At 34.4% G+C, this 26,585-nt stretch overlaps 2 protein-coding genes across 2 annotated transcripts; one reads left to right on the top strand and one right to left on the bottom strand.

The window, feature by feature from the left end:
- Positions 1 to 1,398: 1,398 nt before the first annotated feature.
- Positions 1,399 to 5,172, top strand: LOC149567749 (inactive leucine-rich repeat receptor-like serine/threonine-protein kinase At1g60630). The gene is made up of 2 exons (XM_089821009.1): positions 1,399 to 3,515; positions 3,770 to 5,172. Exons 1-2 carry the CDS (start codon positions 2,186 to 2,188, stop codon positions 4,441 to 4,443), a joined length of 2,004 nt encoding a protein of 667 aa, XP_089677135.1. The 5' UTR covers positions 1,399 to 2,185; the 3' UTR covers positions 4,444 to 5,172.
- Positions 5,173 to 18,817: 13,645 nt separating this feature from the next.
- Positions 18,818 to 19,385, bottom strand: LOC149567748 (uncharacterized). The gene is made up of 2 exons (XM_089816668.1): positions 19,302 to 19,385; positions 18,818 to 19,204 (listed from the first exon to the last, which is right to left on the bottom strand). Exons 1-2 carry the CDS (start codon positions 19,383 to 19,385, stop codon positions 18,818 to 18,820), a joined length of 471 nt encoding a protein of 156 aa, XP_089672794.1.
- Between the last annotated feature and the right edge of the window lie 7,200 nt (positions 19,386 to 26,585).

Here is a 26,585-nt window from a genome sequence, read left to right as displayed (position 1 = left end):
TAATGACATTCTAGAATATATTAAATCATTGAAATAACTACCTTCAAACTTTTTAAAAAAATATATTATTTATAAAACTATGAACATAAAGATGATATTATAAAATATCAAAATGAGTAAATAATTATGTACAATATCGAATGTATTTGATAGAATGAGTATGAAAATAATGCCATTGATTATATTTGGACATATTAATAAATCATACAAATTTATACTTTGTTGGCCCTTGGTGGAAAATCAATGGGTAGGAAAAAGCAAGAAAACATTAATTTGAGTTTCAAATTTCAAACTTTCAAGTCCCCAACATTATAATCAATCCTACAACTACAAAAAATGATTTGATGCATAAGATATTGGGTCAAGTTATAGTAGATAAAAAACATATGGGCATGCATAGGTATACCTGTACATCAAAAATCCATAGATAAAGTGAATATATCATGATATGAATACATATGTATTAGATCAACCATTAGTGCATAAGAATGTGTGGATGCATGAATTTTGGTAACATCCTTGAGAAGAAAAGTTCTATGTTAACATTTTCAACTTTGTTTTAATGTCTCTTATATTATGTATCTTGATTAAGAAATTGCTATTCTGTGACACCTTGTCTCCTTTAAAGTCTCATTCAACATGTCTACTTACAAAATTATCAAACTGAGTATAAATATCTTCGTACACTGGACAATCAAGGATAACTTGTCTCATGTAGTTTCAACCATCCCTTTGCTATAGAAAATAAAAGGTTCACTCTATAAGTGGATAGTTAAAATGACATAAGAAGTGACCAACTTTGCACTAATAAACATAATTTCTCAATATGTAAATGTATTAAGATGTTCTCACCAAAATGAACACAAAGCTAAATGAGAATTGACATGTCTATGTAAATTGTGCCATTACCATAAAAATAATTAATGAATAAATAAAGATATTGAAAATAAAATCAAGCAATCATTTCCTAACGATATATGTTACTAAGTTTACTACATGACAAACTATACCAAATCATTGCAAAATAGTAATAGTATTTATAAGCTTGCAAACAAATTGTTCATTATTCTATTAAATAGATTCTATATTAAGTTGTTTGTTCCTTAAAGAAAATTATAGAATGATTGCTATTTAGAAGAAGCTACAATAGTTATGAGAAACAAAACTAAACAATTCCTTAATGATATATGTTGCCAGATCTTTAACTACAACACAAACTATATTGAATCATTGAAAAATAAGAATAATTTTAATAAGCTTAAAAACAAAATGTACATTAAGTTCATCAGATTTCCACAATTCATATTAATGTCTTTTTTTTTTGTTTCAAAATAGATTGTATAACAGTTTTTAACACCAACTTCCACAATCATACTACATAATCTATTATAAAAAGGGAAAATGTACATCATTTGAAGTACAATATTTTATTAAATAGATTCTACACTGTTAAGTTTGTACAAATTATAAGCATTATATAATCATGGCAGAGTCTTGAAATGAATGAATAAATGAATTTTAATGACCAACAGTCTAAAGCAAAATCAGCATAGATTGGTGGCCACACAAAGGAGAGGAAGAAAGCTTTTCATGCTCTCCAAATAAATCAATTGTCATCCTCGCGCTTACGTTTCTTTAAGTGCCGGTGCAGAATTCAATGCACTTAAAAAAACTCCCTAGAGAAAGTTCACACGACATTTTGACTTACAACGACTGTAAAGTTAATTTCCATCCCGGCAGAAGACTCGACCTGGACTTGTCCTAAAAGGTCGACAAGCAGCAGATTCTACTGATCATCGAGACTACCCTTTCTGCATGTTAAAAACTACCCCGATCGTGCATGGAAGTTTAGAAGAAGAATTATTTAATGGGAGCTCCCGTACAAAGGATGAGGCAAATCTACAGCTGTGGAGTGGGCCAAAGCCTCAAACTCCCCACCAACATTTTATGCTTATTATGAGCTGGACTGTGGAGAAGCCAGAGCTTGAAAATGCGTGCAAGAAATTGTTAATTAATCAATTAATCTCTGGAATCTCAAGAACAATCTGCAGAACGAAGGCCGGAGGTCATGTGAGCACGTGATCTCCAGCGAAGAAAAAGCTCAATTCCCCAACTCGAATCGAACAGGGGAAAGCAATCAATCAGTCAATCCATGGTGTTTTTTTCCTTCCGGGGGTAGGCGGCCATGGCGAAAGCATGGTGTTTGATTGTAGCCCTTTTGGTGGCAACAGGAATAGGCGTGTCAGAGGCAGAGTCTGATGGTGACTTGGGCGGGCTGATTGCTTTCAGGGCAGGGGCAAATGCTCATGTCGGGCAGCTACAGCCCGTGTGGACTCGATCTGATTACTGTGAATGGGAGGGAGTCAGAGAATGCCTAAAAGGGCGTGTCACAAAGCTGGTTCTTGAAAATTTTGGGCTGAATGGAACTTTTGAGGACAATACCTTGAATCGGCTGGATCAACTCCGTGTTCTTAGCCTCAAAGGAAATGCACTCCGAGGTCCCATTCCCGATCTCTCTCCCATGCGCAATCTCAAGAGTTTGTTCCTCAATTACAACAATTTCACCGGCTCTTTCCCCGCTTCAATCGCCACTCTTCATCGCCTTAAGGTCGTTGTCATGTCGCACAATTCATTGGAAGGGGGAATTCCTCAAGGTCTTGCTCTGCTCCCGAGATTGCTCGTTTTCAGCGTGGAGATCAATCGGTTGAGTGGGTCGATCCCGGGGTTTAACCAGTCGTCATTGAGCTTTTTCAATGTGTCTTACAATCTTCTATCGGGTCCTGTTCCGGGAGTGCTTGGTGAGTTCAATCGATCTTCCTTTAGTGGAAATCCGGGACTATGCGGACGAGTTGTCGAGAGGCCGTGTCCTGTTATGGCACCCGATTCAAGCCCAATCAGCAGTCCTCAGAGTCAAATCTCTGTGAATAACAAACTTAGAAAGCTCAGCAGAAGGGGCAAGATTGTTGTGATTGTGGTGGGAAGTTCTCTGGGCTTTTCCGCCATTTTGTGCATACTGGTTCTGTTTCTTTACAGGGGATGCCGCCGCCATGGATCCGGCGACGAGCCGACGGCCGCAAAGCAGACCGTGAAGAGAGAAGAAGGGGAAATTACAGGGGAATCCGATGCACAGCAATCAAGCAAGAGCAAGAGCACGAGCAAAAGCGGGAGAACACCATCGCCTAGTGGAAATGTGAGTGGAAACCTTGTGTTCTGCGGAGGAGAGACGCAAATCTACAGCTTGGAGGATTTGCTGAAGGCGACTGCTGTGATTTTGGGAAGAGGGTGTTTAGGGAGCACTTACAAGGTTTCAATGGACGCCAGATTGACGGTGGCGGTGAAGAGGGTGAAGAAGTGTAACACCATGAACAGAAGCGAACAGGAGAAGCATCTGTTTATGCTTGGAAATCTGAGGCACCCTAATCTGGTTTCTCTCAGAGCCTACTTCCGTGCCAAAGATGAAAGCCTCCTCGTTTATGACTACTGCCCCAATGGCAACCTCTTCTCTCTCATTCACGGTCAGTAAAAGCTAAACCAAACCAAACCAAACAAATTCTTCCCCTAATTGACTTCTTTTCAACGCTGCTTAGAATGGTAGTTAGGCATTCCTTATTCTCTGAACCTCTTTTGCTTCTCTACTCTGTTCATCTGCCGGTCATTCTGATACTGAAACACCAGTTTCTTTTGGGCATTTGTAGTTTATTTACTTGGGCTTTTTACATTCAACGCATTTCTTTTGCCATTGGTAAACGGATTCAGTTTCTCTTTGCAGGCACAGCATCAATGGAAGGGAAAGCGAAGCCTCTGCATTGGACATCATGTCTAAAGATTGCGGAAGACATAGGGCAAGGATTGGCATATTTGCATTCACAGGGAGTCGTACACGGAGATCTCAAATCATCCAACATTCTGATCGGTTCAGATTTTGAGGCGTGCATAACAGATTACGGTCTGACTGTCCTCGGCTTGGGCTGTGAATCGGCGGAGGCAGAGACCTCTGAATCTGCCCCTGCTGATTCATTTTTCGCTTACAGAGCACCGGAATGCAAGTGCCCATTAAAGATGACTCAGAGCGCCGATGTCTACAGCTTTGGAGTGATTCTCCTGGAGATTTTGAGCGGAAAAACGCCCTCACAGGCACTGATGGGCATGCCGGACCTCCCGAATTGGGTGGTTAGTGTGAGAGAGGGGGAAGAGAGTGGGAGTGCGAGCGAGGGGTCGGAGGATAAGCTGCGGATGCTGTTGAACGTAGCCATGGCGTGCGTGTCGCCCTCTCCTGAGCTGAGACCTTCCATGGGAGATGGTGTGAGAATGATCACGGAGGCCAGAGAATCCTCCAACAGCAGCGCATCTGCCAGCGATCACTCCCCTGCCAGATGGTCAGATACCATTCATAGCTTGCCCAGAGAGCGTGGCCCGGACCCCACTTTCACAGAGCGCGACTGACCATTTCTTTAAAAAGTTCAAGCCTTCAAAATGTTCCCTTGGGTCGGTTGGCCCGCCTTTCACTTCTCGGCTCTCTAGCTCTAGATAAATTCAAAATGTTCCCTTCATATCTTGGTTCACCTTTTACTCTTTGCCTCTTGTCAAAAAGATAGACTCTATGTTTTATGTTTGAGTCCTCCTCTTGATCGAAAGTTATACTTCAGGCCATGGCTCGAAAAGGTTCATACTTCAATCCTCACTTCTTAATTGGAATAGTTCAATCTATGACTTGTGCTTTTGTGTCATACAGTCTAGGTTTGATAGATAATACAATAAAGGATTTTCCCGGTAGAGCTTTGCATATAAGTCGTTCCATATCCTACATGTTTGTCATTGTTTCAGTTCCCTGATTGCTCTTGTTTAATTTGATCCCTTAGAGAGTTTAGACAAGACTTTGAGCATTTGCCCTTTAATTTATATGTGCAAATGGATCATTGATTGCCATAGCCGTAGTGGCCTTCACATGTATCCCACATAGGCTATGTTTTTTGGACTCGTGAACGTCAAAATTGTTCTATTTATATGTGAATAAAGAGGGCTTGACCCAACTAGTCAAACAGGTCAAACATTTGATAGCACTTGCACTTGAATGTCAATAATACTTTGTAATCGAGTTATTCTTCTACTCATGCCATGTCCTTAATAAAGAAAGAAATATATGCAAAGTCTAGATTTGTCTTTAGTTTTCCATATCAAGTTATTCTTTTAAAGAAGCCATGTCTTAAATAAAATAGAAATATATGTGAAGTCTAGATATGCATTTAATTCTTGGGAGTTTCAATTCAATATGCTTGTACAATCAATTTTTCCTTTCATTTGTTGTGACAAGAAAATTGTTGCTTATCATTGCTTTGGATCATTTTTGAGACTAGTGGATCTAACTTACCAAATAGGTATATTAAAATTACTAACCATTTTTTTTTTCTCTTAATCCATTTAAGGATTGAAAGTGTTTTCAAATGCTTTTGGGGAGCCGCTCATAGTTTCCTAGTTTGTGACTTTGAATGAAAAACCAAGGACAACAAGCATGGAATGACCTTTGGATGTTGTGTTTTGATTAAAGACTCTAATAATACTACTAAATTTAGTATCTCTTTCAAAAAGTGAACTTTAGATGTTCTTGATGAATTTGTACTTGATCTTCACACAAATGAGTGAATTTCTTTAAATTTAGCGGCATAAAACTCAAATAATTGTAAATGTGGACTAGATTGATTCGCAATAACTAGTATGTTTGGGAAACATGGGCCTATTCTTTGAAATTTATATTTGAATACACAGAGTTTAGATGTACCATTACAAAAATGACCTTGCTTATGTTTGTACTTGAGGATTTAATCATAAGTAGCAAATGGGGGATTGAAGGATCATAATCAAATATACGTTGTGATGTAGAGCCTAATCGGACTTGAAGGTTAATCTCTCTCCCCCATATTATTACTACAGGGGTTTGGGGGCAGTGCCCCTTACAAGGTCCTAGGGCAAAGAGCTTTAATGAATTTACTATTGTAAAAGATGTAGACTGCTATTTTTCTATTGTAAGCAACAAAAAACTTATGTAAAATGGCTTAGGGTTAGGGATCTTATAATGTATGATAAGATTGTAGCTTCGTGCGGCAATATTGAGCTATAAGGGATTGCAGATTATAATAACTAGATAATAATATATAATATTGGACTTGTTGCTAGTGGACATAGCCCAGGGATTGGCTGAACCATGTTAAATCTTTGTGTCTTGTGCTCTCTTTTGTACGATTTCTTATTTTCTGATATTGGGTACATTTGCATGTATTTGTTATTTATGTTGCATCAATCCTAACAATATCTACAATTCATTCTAACATAGTACCAAGTGTTGAGAATGAAATTCACTATCCTTGTAGTGCCCTGCAAGGAAACCTAAGAGAAATTAACCTAAGCACGCTACTAAGTTTACAAAAGATTGTTTTCCCTTATTATATACAACATCAACGATAACAATGTGGAAGCAATACAATGAAAACAGATTTCATACATATAAATGCAACACTAACACATTACATTTATCAAGGGTTCCATAATGTTGAATCACATATGTTTTAATTTATTATTTAGATTAACCATAAGTACAAAGTCTCACATTCATAAATGAATATTAGATACATCATCTCATTAATGAATACACAAATACAACTAGTAAAAAACATATACTTAATGGTATAACATCCATTGCACAAGCCACATAGTAGTTAACAATAATAATCGTAGTACAAGGTATAATACAATATCCCATAAATGTCACAATCCAAAACAATCCACATAACATACAAAGAGAAAGAAAACCAATTAAATTGAAAAACTGTAAAACCATGTTCAAGAAAGGGGCTTACGAATTCACACCACCTTGACAATTTTAGATGGGTAGTGTTGACACATAATTTCAATCTCATTTTCCTTTATGTATTGTTCATTTGAAGTCTTGTTTGATTAAAAAAAATTTATCTTAATTAAAATGTACGCATGATATAGCCATTTTTCATAAGAATAGTTATGTTGGAAGTTTATTGGGAAATTGTGATATTGAGAGGGTGGGGGGTGGGAGGAGGGTGAATCACGATCTATTAAAAAATTATCCTTCAAAACAACTTGATTGTATTCACCATATCAACCATCTCATATCTATATTTTGCATAACATAACTTGAAATATCAATTGCTGAAATAAATCTAAGTATGCATCACATCCATGAAATGTAAACACATAACTCAAAAGATTTCGGTAACCCAAAAACCCTCTTAAGTGAAGGTAAAACTGGGGTGGGGATGACACCTACAAATCTTCACTACTACAGTAACAAAGTTAGCCTATTAGGAATACAAATTTGACCACTTATGATGATCTATCCTTTGAGGGGCTTTCCCTATTAGGAGCTAGACAAGACTGTTAGGTCTACCTTGATTAAATGATTTAACACTTACAAATAAGTAAGGAATCTATTAAGAGATTTATAAAAGACCTATTAGGACCACTATGAGATTTATCCTAACTCAATCTAGCAAAATTGATTCAGTACATGTTCCTTCAGTCTACACTTACAATGATGATTACAAATCTCCTCCTTCCAATCTCTAATCTGATCTCTTATATGATATATCATTATTTTGTCCTTCACTGCTTCATTAGGTCACTAAAATTATTGCTTCACAACTTTCACTTGTAGCCTCCAAAACCTAACTCCTTTGTATAAATACTTCGCTTCCTTGTTCTTTCTGTGCACACACTTCGCATCTCGCATTTCATCTCTTGAAATAGGGTTTGGATATGCCCTTTTAAAGACATTTGTAGATTCTTCTAGATGTTTTCCTTTTTGCCTCTTCATCTGATTGGTTGTCCTCCCTTTATAGGGATCAATGATCCACATCAAAACACGTAACAATTACTATAAAAAACTCTACGATCATTAAATGTTGTTTACATGTTGACTCAGAAATGGTTTACCTCAAAGTTTGTACCATTTTAGACATTTTTGTTCAAATGTTGTTCACATGTCGGCACAGAAATGGTTTACCTCAAAGTTTGTACCATTTCAAACATTTTTGTTCAATTTGTGTTACTCGACACATACTTTCTCGGATACTTAGTCGTAACTATTCTTTCTGTTGTTAGTCAACCTTAACTGGCTCAACTCCTTCTGTATGACTCCACATCTATGTGCTCTATTTGTTCGACATTAATTGAACTCAGATTATATGGAAGTATTCAGTGACTAGAGACTTTTTCAACCCTTATAGAGATCGTCATATGCATGATTATTTACAAGTTTTTACATGACTTGACCTATATAGAGTAACTCGGTCACAGTGATGATTGACTAACTCTGCCTTATTAATGTCTAAGTGTTTGACTCTAATAGAAAACAAAACTCAAAGAGACCAACAATATCCCCCTTCAACATTAGTGGAAAAACCACTTTGTCATGATTACATCTTTACATTACAAAAATAAAAGTACTCCCCTCTATGCCTATGACTTGGTTCTTCAAAACTTTCTACAACACAATACATATTTTACATAACTCAAAATAGTTTGATATAGCTTGCCACACCTTTGTTTAGACTTCTAAGCTATGCTTTTTTCAAATTTTTATATGATCTTGCTTGAGTATTTCTTGCTCATCTACCCCTCTTTATGTTTCTTCATGTCTTCCCTATCTATCCCCCTTGTTTTTGACACTTATGTCTACTGCTAGGGCTAAGTAGGTAGAATCAACATATTTATCAATGAATGGTTTATCGGTTTGAATGATCATGACAAGAGCATGATCCCATGTGGATCTACTAATTCCAAAACTTGAATCTTTATATCCAAATTGGTTGCTAAGTGAATTAAGCTATCAACAATAGAAAGATTATGATCTCTTTGAACTAGATTCTTTGTTGAAGCCAACTGTTGTTGCATAACCTCCAAGTGAGGTATCCACATTGATTCTATGGAGATAAGCTTGGCCAACATTTTTCTATATGTTGTATGTAGCTTGACCAACCTCCCTTGTGAAAACAATAATATATTATAATGCATTGAGCTTGATCCAATTGACTAAGAGATATAATTTCATGATAATTTCATATCAACCTTTTCGTACTCTATCAAGGATAGCCCATCGGTAGGGATGTTGTCACCATGATTCCAAATCATCTTTGCATGACTATTGCATGCCACATTTGCAGCCTAGTCAACAACTTGGTTTGTTTCTCTATAGTTCCTCTATAGTAGACAAGTTGTTATAGACAATCTTACTTGGAAAATTAGAAATTAAGACAATATAAATTTCTCGGATGACTCATGGAATGGGCATGAAACTTTAGATGAAAATGGAGTTTGACATAAATATATAATTGGTGCAAATAACACTATGAGGAAAAGGTCAAAGACTATATTGAGGTGTCTAAGGATTCTTTGAAAGGGACTCATCATTGGAGAAATGTAGAATATTGTATCCTACTATAGAACACAAAGCCCAATTACAAGAAATCTTTGCATCTAAAAGGATCATTTGGAATGACAAAAGAGACAAAGTGATTTGGTGTGGGGCTAAAATGGTAAGTATTCAATCAAATTAAGCTATCAATTCCTAGAAAGGTTATAGGTGGATGAAAATGGTAGATTAATTTATTCTTAGGTCAGGAATGTTTACCCAAGGAAGGCTCCTTTGTGTGGCTTGAAAATAAATGAAACATTCTTACAAGAGAGAGAAAGAAATGTATGGATTTTCATGGCCCAACTAAGTGTGTTCTATGTGAAGAGGAAGAGGAATATATAGATCATCTCCTTGTCTTATATAAATTCACTCAAAAATGTTGGATTGTGGTTTAAAGTAAGCTTAGTTGACAAAGCCCTCTTCAGAATAAATTAAAATCAATCTTCCAAGAATGGCCAAAATGCTTAGACAAATCGACATTGTCAAGTATCTAGACTTTAAGTCCTTCATTAATCATCTAGGAAGTTTGGAGTGGAAGGAATTGAAGAATATTCTAGGAAAAAGGTGATTCTATTGAAGGCTTAAGTTGAGAATCACAATACAATCTAGGAAGCCACAAGTGTTACAGCTTCTAGATTCTTTGATCCAAAAACTCCTATCACATTGAAAGATAAACAAATTCAAGAAGAATGGTCGAGTATCAAGATGAGGCTCATGAATCGGTGAAGCTACTAGGTTTATCCTTCTATCTATTTTATTATTGATGTTGTTTGGGAAAAACCTTCTAAAGGGTGGTGGAAATGTAATTTCAGTGGTGCTTTGAAAGGTAACTCTAGACCTTCAAGAGCAGGTTTTATCATGTGAGATTAAAATGATGGTCGTATTGCTTATGGAAAGAAATGCTTATTGAATAGAACTAACAATGTTATTGAACAAAGGTTTCCATATAAGCTATCTGAGTAGCAAATAATTTAGGTGTTAAGAAACCACATGTGGAATTTGACTCACAAATAATTATCAAATGTCACATTAATGCTTGGAACTTATAGAATTACATTAACCAAATAATTATATAATTAACTTCATTTGAGGACTTTAAATTGAAACATTTAAGAAGGCTAGGAAATAAAGAAGCCAACACTGTCAAATTGGGAAACACTTAGCAAGCATGAAATTGCTCTTGAATATTTCCAAGATATTAATATGGATGTGGAAATCACCTACAATAACTAAAACCTCGTATTTGGTAGAAATAACTACAACCATTACAAGGTGATATTTTTTGTGAGTGTCATGTAATCACTTTCAAGCAGATTGATTATGATTGGAAAGGCTTAGTTTGTCTTTTTGCAAGTGCAAATTCAATGATTTTTCCTTTTCAAAATTCCATTCTCTTTGTTGAACTCCTCTATAGGTGTAAGAGATGAATACCTCTTTCACTTTAATCAACATAAAGAACACAAAACCCTTTTTATGGGAGATCAATAAATTAAGGTTATAATTTTTTTTCCATTTTCTTGGTGCTAACATTAAAAGAATGAAACATAATGCTAGATGGACACAAGAGGATGAAGCTAAACTCCAAGGGAAACTCAAACAAAGGAAGGAGGCTAGTAACTTATACAAGTACTTTCCAAAGGTAAAAATCAATGCTTTGCTTTGGAAATGAGTTGATAAAGTGGTAGGATAGGGTCGACACCAATGATGGTCAACAATGTCCAATGATACCTTGTTTCTATTCTTCTAATTTGGGGTTTTTGGTCATTTTGATGTTTCTAGGTACATGTTTCTAAAACACTTTAGCATGGAAAGTGCCAAGTTTTATGTAATGTGAACTTAGAAATTCCATTTTGGCTACCATTGGTACAATCCCATGGGTGGTGCAATTTCATGGGCGGTGGTCTGGTTCTATTAGAACATGTCTAGATAAACTTGGTGTAGATTTGGATGACATTCATGTTTTATGATTGATAATTTTTATGAAATTACTATTGCTATTATGTAATGTAATTGCAATATGGGTGGTTTGTGGGGTTTGGGATTTTGGTTTGCCAATTTGTTATGGAGAAAAAATTGCAATATCTATTAATTTTGTCAATGTGAGTGTGGGATTAGGGTTTTATGAATTATGTTTGCAAAGTTGAAGTTGTAATGGATGGTTTGGTTATTGGACTTGGGGGGGTGTTGAGGAGCTAAGGTTACAATTTTGATTTTTTTTTTTTTTGTAAATCTCTTTATATTATTAATAAAACTTAAAAATAATTACTAAGAAAAAAACCTCCACATTTGGTGATTATAATAGATAAAAACACTACCTAAGCAAATGAGTAGAAGGGTATATCAATAATTGTTATTATTTTACTCATTCAAGGTAATCATAATCACATTTGGCTATGAATTTGTTCAAACTATTAAATGTCTCCTAGAAGACTGTATATTGGTATCCCGCACCTTGATATAGCTCAATTATATATTTCCAAACTAATTACATTTGATTTTTCAACCTAACCCAATTGAATTGTATCTAAGCTTTCAAATTTTTTTATTCAATCATTTATTGATGATTTATTTACTTATTGTTATTACAATGTATAGTGCTTTGACATTTCTTTATGTTCCAAGTAACAAGACAAATAGTGTTACACCCACCATGATTCTCCCTTTACTTACTACTTATAAATTCTTTAATACATTCCCCAATAAAAAATGGCAACACATACACAAAGTCATGAAGTCATTTGTCTCTAGTGGAGATACAAGGAAAATAAACATTTGTAGCCTCTTAATGTAATGGATGCCACAACTATACTACCAAAATCATGTTCCTCTATTAATTAACTAGGAATCCCTAGAACATCTAATGTCCAATGCCAATTTCATCCTATTTTCATGTTATTGAACATAAATTCAAACTTTTATGTTAATCAGTGCCTCATATGAAAGAAATGGATGTTAAGAAGATTTAGGATATATTGTCAACATTCCAAGACAATTTTATTAATTTAGAGGGGATATGCACTTTCATTTGAGAGGTCTACTATGATCAAGACCATACAGATAATGTGACCTCTTCCATAATTCATGTGGATACAATTTTATCTCAAAGTTTGTCATCATCTTTTATACCTAGTCATTGTGTAACCTACCTAAATTTTTTTATAAAGATTGTTTGATGTAACTACAGAGGATTCTATATTGCTACTGTGTAAACTATCTATACTTGTCAATGTAATTTTCTATAGTAAACAATGAGCTCTCTTTTTAAAAGACATGTACTTGAAATAGTATATTTCTTCCTAAGTTCACCCTCTATTGTATTTGACATTAAATGTTTTTTCCATAGCTTGAGTAGAATGCAATTACAAAATTGCTTTTATTTATGACTTAGTTTTGTTACAAACAATTATCTATATATAGAGGCAATGTAATATGTTTTATCTATAGCACGTTGATAATAAAATATTTGCTCTTCGTCAATCTGTTGTAACAATAGTTGTGATTTTCTATTTATGGTTTTGGTATATATAGATTTTGTTTATCGATGCGAATTTTAAAGCAAAATATGAAAATCTAGAATACTTCAACAATTATTATTTGATTACCATCACAAATAGGTTGGAATTTTTTTGGAATGACTTCTAATTCCATTTGTTCAAAGGAGAAGGAGAATATGGTGGCTCATAAACTTGCAAGAAAAGAAGACAACACAAAGGCAATATTTTTTACCATTTCATTATTGTAAAAGCTTGAGACTCTTGTTTCAAATATCACTCAAGAGGTTAGAACTTGTAGATCATGATATTGTTTTTTATAACATAATGGGTGAAGTGTTAAGATTTGCTTGAGTGTGGTCTTACAATCTCAAATTCATATCTAAATCAACCTCCAAAATTTTTATGCATAGAGGGGGAAAGGTTGAATAGCATAATTTCAAAATTGTAAATTTGAGACCATAAATGAAGAAGAAAATCAAAGAGTCCCAAAATATGTTACAAAATGAGTACAAAATTGCCAAAAAGACAAAGTATTTCTTCGCATGACCTTAATTCATCATCATTGCTCATAAAGGCTCTAGGGCTTTTCTCAACCAACAAGAAATTGTTAACCTACTTGGAAAAGTTGGGGTTTCACATCACCATTCTATTTCTTTGTAAAGACATAAGCTATTGTGAACCCTAATGCAAACGAGAAATAGTATTTCATTTCATCATAAAATAAAACAACAAACCGATCATAAGGAAAGTGGTGACCCTGAGGTTTCACCATGATCCAAGAAAAGTTAAAAGAGACTTGCCAGAATACTTGACAAGCTAAGTTTTGAACTAGCCTAAAAATTATGCACATAGACTCTTTGAAAACCAAACATTATTTTTGTCATATTTGTGTAATGATTTTTTTCTAGTCTTCTGGAATGACATGCATAGTATCTGAGTTTTAGGTCTTTCTCCAAAACTCATGATCAAGGTTAAGAAAGAGGCTTTTAATCATGTAAATATTTGTTTAAAAAATATTTGTGTATTTTGTTTAAGAAAACTAGGTTACATACTAGGCAATGACTATGTTTGTGATTCAAGTAGTAACATAATTCTAATTAGGTTTCACTCATTAGTATTCTAATAACATATCCAATTTTTTATTTTTTTAAAGTAATCATTTCAAAGAATGATAGCAAGTGTATCATGAAAAATTGTGTATGTTTTTTCAATAAGCATGCAATTTTTTTTTCAATAAACATGTGGTCCATCATTTCTTCCCTGGCACTGATGACCTGGTAAAATTGCTATGACCAAAAAAAACATACATACTTTTTTGGACAATCTCCAACTATTATAGACTGTACAAAGTCCATGATTAGGAAAACATGTTTTATTTTTTTGTTTCTATTAATCATTACTATTTACAATTATCCTAAAAGTTAGAATATTGATTCTGAAAACCTAATCTACACAATTGGAAGCACAAAAAAGGAACAATTCTTTAAATTATAGAAATATAATGAATTTTGAATTGTCATTCTCAAAAACAAAATTGTTTAACAACCAAAGAACTATTATGAAGTAATTGGTAAAATACTTGCTTGTTATTAATAGAGACCGAGTGGTCTATTTATTAAAAAGAATAAAGTGATGTTTCCTTAGGAAATGATCATAATAAATAGAAATATTCTATTCAAGCTAAAAGGAAGCTAAATAAAGCTAGCAAATAACTACAACTAACTATATATTAGAAACATTTTAATATTTACAATATATTACAAATAGATAACCATTAACTAATAATAGAAGCTTATCTATTACTGTCATACCCTCCCTTAATGGTTAATCTATCTACAACACCAAGTTGTCCTTTGAATTTGACAAACTTATCAAGACCAAGAGGCTTGTTGAGAATGTCTGCAGTCTGATCCATGGTAGGAACATACTACAAGTCTATTGTCTCATCTTCAACCAGTTGTCATATGCAGTGACAATGAACATCCACATGCTTGGTTCATTCATGGAAGACTTGATTTTGTGCTAACTTGATAACACCTTGGTTATCAACAAACAAAGTGGTCGGTCTTGCTAGTAACATCTATATATCCCAAGCACCTGATGAAGCCAAACAACTTCACAACCTACCTTGGCTGTACCTCTGTATTCAACCTATGTACAAGAGAGATAAAATTCCCACTACTTCTTACTAGTCTATGTGACGACACTAGATCCAAAAATAAAAACATATCCAAAAGTTGACTTTTTATCATCAGCAAAGTCTACCTAATCTGAATCTATAAACCCATCGAGTCTAGGATTAGAACTTCAGGAGTAAAGAAGCTCATAATCAGAAGTTCCCTTCATATAACGAAGCACATGCTTTGCTGGTATCTAATGATTAGCTTTAGGAGTTGTTATAAAGCGTGATATATAGTTGACTGTGAAGCTGATATTAGGCCTAGTAATAGAGAGGTAAGTGAAGTTGCCTACTAGTTTCCTGTATGTAGTATCATCAATGGGAGGAGAATCATACTTTTTTGATAACTTAAGACCTTTCTCCATGTGTGTAGATGTAGGGTTGCAATCTTGCATAAAAAATTTGTCTAATAAAGCCTTGACATATTTGGATTGAGAGATGAATATACTAGAAGATTGTTGCCAAACCTCAACACCTCGGCAATAATGCATGAGCCCAAGGTCAGTCATATCAAAAGGCTGGCATAAATTTTGCTTGATTCCCTATATCAAAGATGTCAAACTGTCAGTGATGATCAAATCATCCACATAAGTAACCAAAAGGATGATGTCAATATCAATAGTCTTGATGTACAAATTTGGGTCAGAAGAACTCCTCTTGAAGCCTTGATCACTGAGGTACTTATCAATTTTTATGTGCCAAGTCTTAGGGGCCTGCTTCAAGCCATGGAAAGATTTCATTAATCTAAGAACCTAATTTTCTCTACCGGAAACCTTTGAACTAGGAGGTTGTGTCATGTAGACTTCTTCAAGGAGATGACCATTTAGAAAAGCACTCTTGATGTGGATCTGGTGGACCTTCCAGCCAAATTGTGCTATTATGGCTAAGACTAATATGATTGTGCCCATCTTTGTAGTAGGAGCAAAGGTCTCCTCATAATCAAGGCCCTAACATTGAGAAAAGCCCTTTGCAACTAGATGAGTTTTGTACTTACTCAAAGTACCATCAGATTTGTATTTGATTTCGTAAACCCATTTGCAGCCAATGGGTTTCTTCCCTAGTGGAAGATCAGAAAGGACTCAGGTGTTATTCTTCAACAAGCTTTGGTGTTTAGATGGCATGTCATGTTCCCACATTGGAATTCTTTTAGCCTTGAAATATGTTTGAGATTCAAACACACTATTTTGGGTCCAATACCCATGGTAGTCACCCATTAGATATCACATGATTGGTCAAAAATCTCGGTCCAATCGCCAATGTAATATACATTTTGGATACATTTATTTTAAAATTTTCACTATCCTTTGCATGGTGTTTCTTATTGGACAACATTCTTTCACCATTACTAAAACCAATTAATTTTCCCTTGGGTTGGGTGTCGCCTACCATTTTTTTGACATGTGTAACTAGCAACCCTGTTTAGCCAACTATTTCCTATTGTGGGCTTGTATAGGAAGTTGTGTTTTGCCTACATTTCACATTCTCGCTTGTTAATCCCACGTAATTCACCAACCTAGATTGGGCTATAATATATTATTATTCTACACAATTTGCTCTTTTTTGGTTTGGAGATTGAAATTTCTTATTGTTTCCAAAGTTTTAGAGTGTTGAGTGCATTGCCCATTGACTGTGGATTATGGTTTCTGTAAACGGTAAGTGATTTTTAATTTATTTTTTATGTGGATGGTGGTGTTGGTACCGATTATTTTTTATTCTCTAGTGTCCGTTGGTGACTTGACATCTCACATGCTAAGATAGGTTTGCGAATTTTATTGGGTAATACTATAGACTATAGTACCGTAGTAGTTGTTGTAATCACCTAAAAATGGTCATCTAGACTATTAGCCCCCTTCTCAACATTTTGGCTAATTTAATTAATTATTTACTTAGACCAAATTGCTAATAATCAATTAATTTGATTATAACCTATAGTTTGACTATGTTATCCTAAGTTCATTATTTGATTAAAAGAACATGCCCCCTTTTAATTAAATAAAAAAACCCATTCTTCTAACCCACTTAAAGTGCACACATAAAACCCTTTTTCTATTTTTCAAATTAAAAGAAAAAGTTTTGTGACTTTTGTCTTCTGTGGGAAGTGAACTTGTATTTATTGGTTGACTTGTGTGTGCACATGGATCACTCCTCTTTTTGAACTCCACCATTGATCATCCATCATCTTGACCTTAATCTTTACTATTTGTATGGCTTAAAGAGAGAGAGAGAGAGAGAGCTCTCCCCTTGTCAAAGGATCCACACTCTTGAGTATTGTTATGCTACAAGTTTACTATTTGAATTCTTGAGAGCCTTTTGTGGAGAACTTCTCATATCTTGTCTCATTCTCTCATCCATCACATATTAGCTGAGTATCATATAGCATTTTAGCATAGTTGCATGTTAATGTAGTTTCTTTACAATAGCTTAAATCACATAGCATAATATAGTGGGATTGTAACACTCTCATCATTGCTTAGAATAGTTGCATTTTTCATATTCATGTAGCGTAATCTTCATACTTGCATTGCATCCTTGAGGAACTCATTGTGGACATTTGCATTTTTTCATCTCATCTTTGGAACCTCCCATTGCATGATTTACTAGAAAGTAGAGTATCTCCAAGGCTCAGCTGAGAGCCTTCTTATTCTTGAAAAATACTCATGAGTTCCGCTCATGAGTTCCCAGGACTAAAACCTTGAACTTGGTAGCTTCAAAAAATGTATCCAAATAATTTGGCCACCTCATAAAACCAAAAAAAATCCAAATATAATATGAATTTGTAGTAGAAGTAAATAAGACAAATGAGAGTGGTCTGAAAAAGCATTATTAGCACATGAATAAAGGTTGATCCCTTTATCAAGTGCTTTTACTTCTTCAACCCTAATTGAGATTGAAACAAAGTTCCCCTGCACAAAAGGGGTGGAGGAGTAGGGCCAACCTTCGGGTTGCCAGGGTTTTAGGATTTCTAGGACTTTAAGAAATAGGCAACTTGAAGATTCTCTATCCGGACTAGGGACATTTTTGCTACTGGCCATTGACATTCTCTGCTTTCGATAGGCATAATGCCCCACCTGTGATAATAATAGTTCTTCCTCTACTGCAGTTGCAACTACTCTTGAAAGAACAATTGACCTCCGTATTTGCAAACATTTAGGCTTGCATTTGCTCTATTTCATTTGTTAGTGGAATCCTTTAAGTAAAAGAAAACGACGGAAATAGAGGGATCCTCGATCGTTGAGTTTAGTTAAACAGATTGGTTCCCCCTTGGCTAAATAGTTGAATATCTACAACACCTTATTTGATAGTTTATACAATTTATTAATTAATTTTAAAATCACAGATCAGTGGTTTTGTGGTTTTAAAATTAATTAATAAATTGCATAAACTGTCAAATCGGGTGCAAATTTTTTGTTGTATAGATGTCACCGATTGATTCAGGGTTTCTCCAACAAATAGATTGTACAAGAAGATACCCATGGTTGATAATTATGATTCATCACTAGTGTAGTTATTACATTGTACCATTGTATTATTTAGTTTGTAAAATCACATGAAAGAGATAGATAGTCCCCTCAACATTGCCTGAAAAGACTTGAAGATTACAAAATGGCAGACTGGAATATTATTGAAAATTTATAGGAAGACATTTTCATATGATAGTCATAGAACAGATTCAAGGTTGTATTTCATTTTACCTCAAACTTAGTACTATACAAAATAGATTATGTACACTGGTAGCAAATATTCTGGTTTCTGAAGCACAAATACATCCTTAGAACGTCCTTGTTTGAAATCGATGCCTTCCTTACCAATTAAAGCAAAGCATAGCAGCATCACATATTTGCTATAGTGGATTGCTATACTTGCATCTACGGCAGTATATACACCGCTCCCATATGTCTTTCCATGTTTTATCTTCGCTGCTTGACCCCCTATTTTGAACCCTTCCTTTCTAATCTTTGTTACCGCATCTTCGTCTGTTCCATGGAACACCCATATCTCTGCCATACTTTCCCCTGTTTTTAAAATTTCTTCTTTGACTTTTTCATATACCATTTGTAATTTTTCATTGACTATAACCTCAACCCTTGTTACCTGGCAAGCAGATTCAAGTTACAACGTTAGTCGCAAAATAGAAAAGGAAAAAATCACTAAAAATAGAAAGAACACAATGCATGCAAAGCTTTCTAACCTTCTCAATCATGGCAGCCATTGAGCTAAGCGCAATGGCTTTCAGATATTTTATATACGTTTTTTCACATTTGTCAATTACCATTTGCACTTTGTTGTATTCTTTTTCATCTTTGTGAAATATCATTTGCAATTTTTCATGTTCTTCTATGTCTTTCACATATATCATAGGCAATTTTCCACTTTTTTCTTGGTCAATCAGATATATCGCAACAGGATATTCTCTATATATTCTTCTTTCCCGTTCAGATTTGCCATAGGTGATTTTTCATATACCTCTTTGAGTTTCAGATCTTTTCTAGCCAATTTTTTAGATTCTTCTTTGCCTAATTTTTCATATTCTTCATAGCCTTTCTTAATTACCATTTGCGATTCTTCCCATCCTTGTATGCACATTTTTCTGCTTTCTTTTTCCGCATCCCGATATATCATTTGCAATTTCTCAAATTCCTGCATTTTTGCATTGGCTATGACTCGAATCCTTGTTACCTGATTGTAAAAGAAATAATAATTTCGCTGTTAGAAAAGATGAAATACTTAAAGCGAAACAAAACCGCCATTTAAAAGTAACAATAGAAATTTCTTCAAAATATGACTTCTACTTGTGTATGTATGGGACGCAACTGTCCCTGAACTTGATCAAGCAAATTTAATAATACAAGGTAAACTTTAAGATCGGGATTGGGCAACAATTTCAAATCTATATCTGGTACTTGTTGAGATTTCCAAAAGTGTACTTAATCGGCTGCATCTTGCTGCATCTTCATAATCTGGAGTCTGGACTGTTTCTGTTGATCTCTATCTGGAAGAGATGATTGAATAAAGTACTAGTACTGCCTTCTGCTTCCATCCAGTGCCATATTTATGGTTTGACGATGATCAATACTTCGCAGGATCGCTTTGAAATTAAAAAGCAAAAAAACAAAAACGTCTCTATTTTTAATTGAAAAAGATGTTTTATTAACGGATAGATTAAAATGGATTCAATTTTTTAAAAAACACGGACAAAACGTGTGATTGAAAAAAGAATGAACCGTGTTTTTACCTCGGGTAAACATTATCCAAACTGAGGAAGAGAATTCCGAAAAGCCCGCTGAGGATTTCTGGCTAGTAAGCTATGTTACGAGAAACACGCATATTTTAGAAAGAAAGAGAGAGAAATTAAAAAAAAATAAAAATTTATATATAGTTAAAAAAAAGAAAATACATTAATGATTAATTACACATCTAAATATAATAATAAAAATTTTATCTAATAAAAATACTCAAAAACTAGACAATCTTAATAGTTAAAAAAATTATTTAATAACATATTTCATGCAAATCACATAGATAATAATGCATATAAAACAACTAATATTCCTCCCTCAATCGTGGCTAATTCTCCTCCTTCAATCAGTCAATCCGAACAAACTAAATGCTAAAGAACTAATTCTATTTTGTCAATCCAGATGTAAATTTTAAAAAACTAGTACTCTTTACTTTTTCATGCCAAAATGACTTGGCAACATTTTCTCTCCGAAACAACCATTTCATCCATTGAAAAGGGTTTTGTTGGTTGCAACGTGAAACAACAGTCACTCGTCACGTTTCTTGGATCGTAGAAGAGACTCCGGTGAATAAAATCCCTATTTGTCAAAAGATCCTAAATTGAATATGATTTTACCAAAATACTCGTCACATAAATTAATAGATTTCTAAACAAGATTGAGTACATTTTATAAGTTTCACCTTCATAGCATTTCTATCTTTATTATGCCGATGGGCTTTTTTTAATTGTGGAACACAATGACTCAAAAACTGTCAGACGCGGGAAATGCAGGAAATGTATCAGATAGTCAGAAAACTGTTATATACTGAAAATTTATTTTAATCAATGAAGTGGCTACTTAATTCAAGGAACGTGTGATACCATTTAAGAAACGACCACTCCCCTATTAAAAAGGGGATGATAACCATTTTCATTTTTCTTCTCTCCACCGAACTGATTTTAAGATAACAAAAGGAGGTCTGTGCTAAAGTAACTACGGAGTTGAGAGACTTAACGATAGGTTGTAGAAGGAGTAGAGGAGGGACTTACACCAGTGAACTGCTCAGTCTTTTTGGTCTTTCGGAAGAAAACTCCATGTTCTCTCTTTCAAAGTTATGGTACTTTAGATTTGGGTTACGCCGTTCTCGCATGTGAAATGTTTTTTATTCATATTGTTTTTGTTTGACATATAGAAAAGATACCTATAGTTCATTCATGAGTTCCATACAACTAGTTGTAAATGCATTCCCACTAATTAGATGATAAGTTTTGCCATGATCAATACTAGGTATAAATTTATAAAGATATTGATTTGATAAATTCCTTGCTTTGCATGTAACATATTTGTAGCGTGTGAGCACTAGGTGCAATTTAGTTGCGCTTTGAGCAATGGGAATTTTTATTGATCAATACTACATTTTGAAATCTTGTTTTGCATTTCCATATTTGCATTGAAGAGCACATGATGTTAAGATAATGTGTTTATAGCCTTTAAAGAATACGACTTATTCTAAGAGTTACTATTGCTATACATGATCTAATCTCTATTGTTTTTGCTTTCAGTTACACTTCTAATCTAATAGAAGTTAAACCAATATGGCAGATAATAGATAATGACTGATTATATATTCCAATTCCTAATTTGTCTCATGATGCGGAAATCTTAATTGAATTATTGGTCCTTGAGTGACATTAATGTGCATCGCATCCGTTGTCATTCATCCCATCCATATGATTCGGTATTTTAATATTTTAAGCCTTGGTGCAATTTATTTCTGACTAACTAATATCTACTATCATGGTCAACCTTAGGAAATAGTGAGCTATATAGAATCTAGATTATATATTTTATAGAACTACAAGTATAATTCAACCTATTTAAGACTTGCTAGATTAGACTCTGACATTTTTTTCCTCCACATTTTGCATCTCAATTTGATCATTCATTGGAATAGAGTGCTAGTTGAGGCTTCCCTATTATACAACAACCTATCTAAGACTTACTAGATTTGACTTCAAACTTATTTTATTCAACATTTTGGATCACTCTCTGATCCATCATCTGAATAGAAGAGTGTTGGTTAAGACTTCCCTTGTTAACCACAACCTATTTATGACTTGTTGAATTAGTCTAGAAGAGCTCTAGTTAAGACTTCCCTTGTGAACAAAGACAATAAAAAACCAAACCCACTTTACCTGATGTCATCCATTTCACTTTTACTACTTTTCCTCATTCTAACATTGAAACAAAAAGGGAAGTTAAGTAGCATACTTCAACTATCTTGGTTTTCATGGCAGATAACACAAGTTTGGACTCAATGTTTGTAGAAACACTAATCATAGTAGAGGTTTTGACATACTTACACAAAACCATATATGTCATTTCTTTAGATTGTCCTAATTAATTAGCTAGACCATCTAGAAGGAACATCCAACTATTACTTTGCTTCAATGAATCAAGATATTTATTTGCCATCCAAGAAGCACCCACATGCAGAGAATTTGCTTGCATTAGATAACTTCTTTATTCAACAAATGTATGTTCTCTCTTTTTTTAGGTTGTTAAAATGTGAAATAGAAAATTGGGAAAACATCAAGATCACCATTTCTGATCTCAAGAGGAACTTTCAAAATCTAGATTTGATAAACAACAACCCTATTTCAAAGGTTAACCTAAAATTGTGATTTGGGAGGGATCTAGGATGGATAAATTAGGTCATGGTCAATTAAGGTTGTGTGCACCAAGTTGGTGTACAATAAAGTGGACACCCAAAAAAAAAAGCAAAAATTTCAATAACCCGATTGGGTTATTTAAAAGTGAAATGTCGGCCAGGCTTGGTATCCAAGCTTGGCCATTATACTTTATAAAACCCAATCGGGTTATTAAATAATATAATTGAAAAAACCTAATCAATTTTCACAAAAGCCGATCAAGTTTTTTGAATTATATTATTTAATAACCTGATCCGATTTTACAAAACTCAATTAGGTTTTGTAAATTATATATTTTTTCTACTGTCCATGTTTGAGGGTATATTTATACCCTCAAATGACAACAACAATGTGGAGTGTAGAGGAGAACATCAAAACTTGATCGAGTTTATCATAATTTTTTTTTGTTGCATCCATGGTGCCCAACAAACAAGGTAGGTTTTCATTCTATTAGTCATTTATGTACTTTTTCTATCAAATTTTGTAACGTAGTTTTTTAATTTATAAGTTTTGTAATTGTTTTAATTTTAATTTTAATATAGATGCATCAAGGAATCCAAGAAAATGAGGGAGAGATGAAAGACCACCTCCTACACAATGAAACCCTCCACCCATCATGACACAACCACAAAATGCTCCACCCATTGTGACACAACCACAAAACCCTCCACTCAATGTTCTCATTCAACAACCACCACCTCCTATAAACCCTTCGTGCTTACAATTACATCATTTAACTACTACAAAAGAGGACCTCATAAAATACCTCTCATGAAATAGTGCTAACATTACCCAAATGGTAAATAAGTTGTGGTCATCTACACTTTCTCCTCGAATACACTTGAAAAAATGGCCCAAAATGCAAATGAGGTGTCTAGGGAGGTTAGAAACTGTGGTACATGGAGGGATAGGTGCCATGCATTTTATGCCAATGGGTTGTCATATCAGCAAGTGAAAGATAAAGACATAAAGAAAGGTACTATATGTTCTCTTTTCACTGATCCCATGTTTGGCAATTCCCTATTACATATAACCAAAACTTTTCCTATTCATTGGTGCACTTATATTAGGATGAGATTGTGTTTTTGGGATAGGTGATATATGGTATTTGACCTACCACCATGTACTAATTATGAGGTGTCTCTATATTTTTTGAGAAAGCTATATTGTGAGTTAATCCTTGACAAGGAGCCAAATTACTTTGAGATTCGTTAGTTCCAGGGTAGAGGGAGAGGCTTTGTGTAGGATAGATTTGGGGCTCATAGGGTGGTACCACAACATGAGAGGAGATGTATATCCTGAAAAACTATGCCTCATGTTGTGCTCCCATCAATTGTAAAGTAGTCTATTGATTTACAGTCTCTTTGTGTGGCTACATCATTGACAACTATTATGATTCAACATGACTCATAGTTAGGTGGTTTTCCTTCACCTATGGCACCTTGACCATCATCATATGCACCTTTAGGTTCATCACATCATGTGATAGCTCCATCATCATCACCTATGGCACTAGGGTCATCACAACATGTGAAAACTCCATCATCATCACCTATGGCACCTCGGTCATCAAAGCCTATGATAGCTCCATCAACATCACCTACACCACCACTATCATCTCTGCTTGTGTCGCTTGCACCACTAGTGTCATACCCACTTGTGCCACCTACACCACCAGTTTCATCCTCACTTGTGCCACTGCATCATCATCATGTACATCATTATAGTCTTCAAGGCCCAATCAACTTTTTTGTTTTAGTTGTCAATACATGTGTGATGGGATAGATATGGAAGTGTCTCGAGATGGAGTTTCATCTCATCCATGTGTAGATTTTGGGAATACTTGTTATTCATACAGAGGTGGGGATTTCACACTCACAAGTGATTTGATCGTGATGGTCTTTGGTGGACAGGGGACACATGTTTGTTTGTTTGAGTTTTGACATGATATTATTTAATCACCTAAATATCGTAAAAGTAAATTTTTTTTTTTTTATAGATCACTCTAGATTGATATGTGAATAATATGCAATGTAGGGTGTAGCAAGCAGTACAAGAACACCACAGAGTACTTGTTTTGCTAGAGGTGTGAGGCTAGAGCAAGAACACCTGAGGTAAAGTTTTTAAAATATTCTTAAAAGTACAATAATAGATTAGCTTAAAAATATTATTTCTTAATTGGTATGACACTAACAACCCACTTATAGATCCTCTTCCATCTCCTACCATCATTGTAACCCTCCCATTCATCAAATCCATCCAATTCCCATCCACATCTTTTGCTCCTAGCATTACCCAAAACCCATCTAATGAGCCTCATGAGTTTTGACATGATATTATTTAATCACCTAAATATCATAAAATATTTTTTTTTTCATTTATTTTATACAACACTTTATGTTGATATGTTCAAACAATATACAATGCAGGGGAACAAGCAGTATGAGAACACCACATATTAGTCTTTCTACTAGAGGTGCAAGGCTAGGAGCAAGAACACCTGAGGTAAAGTTTTAAAAATATTCTTAAAAGTACAATAATATATTGGCTTTGAAATGTTGTTTCTTTATTAGTATTCTTAAAAGTACAATAATACCTTTCCATCTCCTACCATCATTGAAACCCTCTCAAATTCATCAAATCCGTCCAAGTCCCATCCATATATCCCTCTCCTAGCATACCTGAACTCCATTTAATGAACCTCATGAGTTCATCCTCCATATACCCATTTGCATCAAAGAACCTCCATATCATATATGGTGTCTTGCAAGAGTATGGAGATCATGAATCTCCACTTTTATTTCTTATCAAGGTGCCAAAAGTTCATTTTCATCTCTTGTTTCCTTCTCGATTTCTTTGTTTTGAATTTAGGCCTTATACTATCTTTCCAATATCATCCTTTAAGTACTTTTGTCTTCTTTCCCTTCTATGATCTTCTTGTTGTTATTGTGCCTTCTTGCCATTTACAACATTATCTCATATTTATAACAATACTCTTTACTATTTTATTGGGCTCGTTAGGGGCTGAAATTTCTCAAATTGACGATGCCACACTTTCTTCCATTAACTTTGGCCTTGAGAGCTATGTGGTATCATAGCTCTAACACTTATCAAGTTTACGATTTGAGTTTAACTCATGATATGTCTTATTGATTCCTCTTTATGTTATATTTGTTTCTTCTTTAGGGTACTCCACATAGCTCGAGGCTTGGAGGAAAGGGAAAGAAATCATCAAGAACACCAAAACAAAAAAAGGTATTAAATACAAGTCAAGTTTATATTTTGAAATTTATTATGAATGGATGTATACACATGTACTCAATATTGATGAATACACGTTCATTTGTTTGTTGAATATATGTAGAAACAATTTAGTTTTGTAGAGTTGATGAATGCACCTGAGACTGTTGATGTTGAGGCAATGGAAGATGTAAAATTTCATATTTTACTTCTCATAAATTTTAGGTTATAATATGCATTTGTTCTATATACATACTAAATAGTTGCATGTACAAATGAGTACATGTTTTTTTTTTTCAATTT

This window comes from Cupressus sempervirens, chromosome 3 (genome assembly GCF_028749045.1).
Source record: "Cupressus sempervirens isolate cs-2001-9-10 chromosome 3, ASM2874904v1, whole genome shotgun sequence".
NCBI lineage: Eukaryota > Viridiplantae > Streptophyta > Pinopsida > Cupressales > Cupressaceae > Cupressus > Cupressus sempervirens.
The sequence above is the reverse complement of the archived record's forward strand: the minus strand, read 5'-3'. Positions and strand labels throughout refer to the sequence as shown.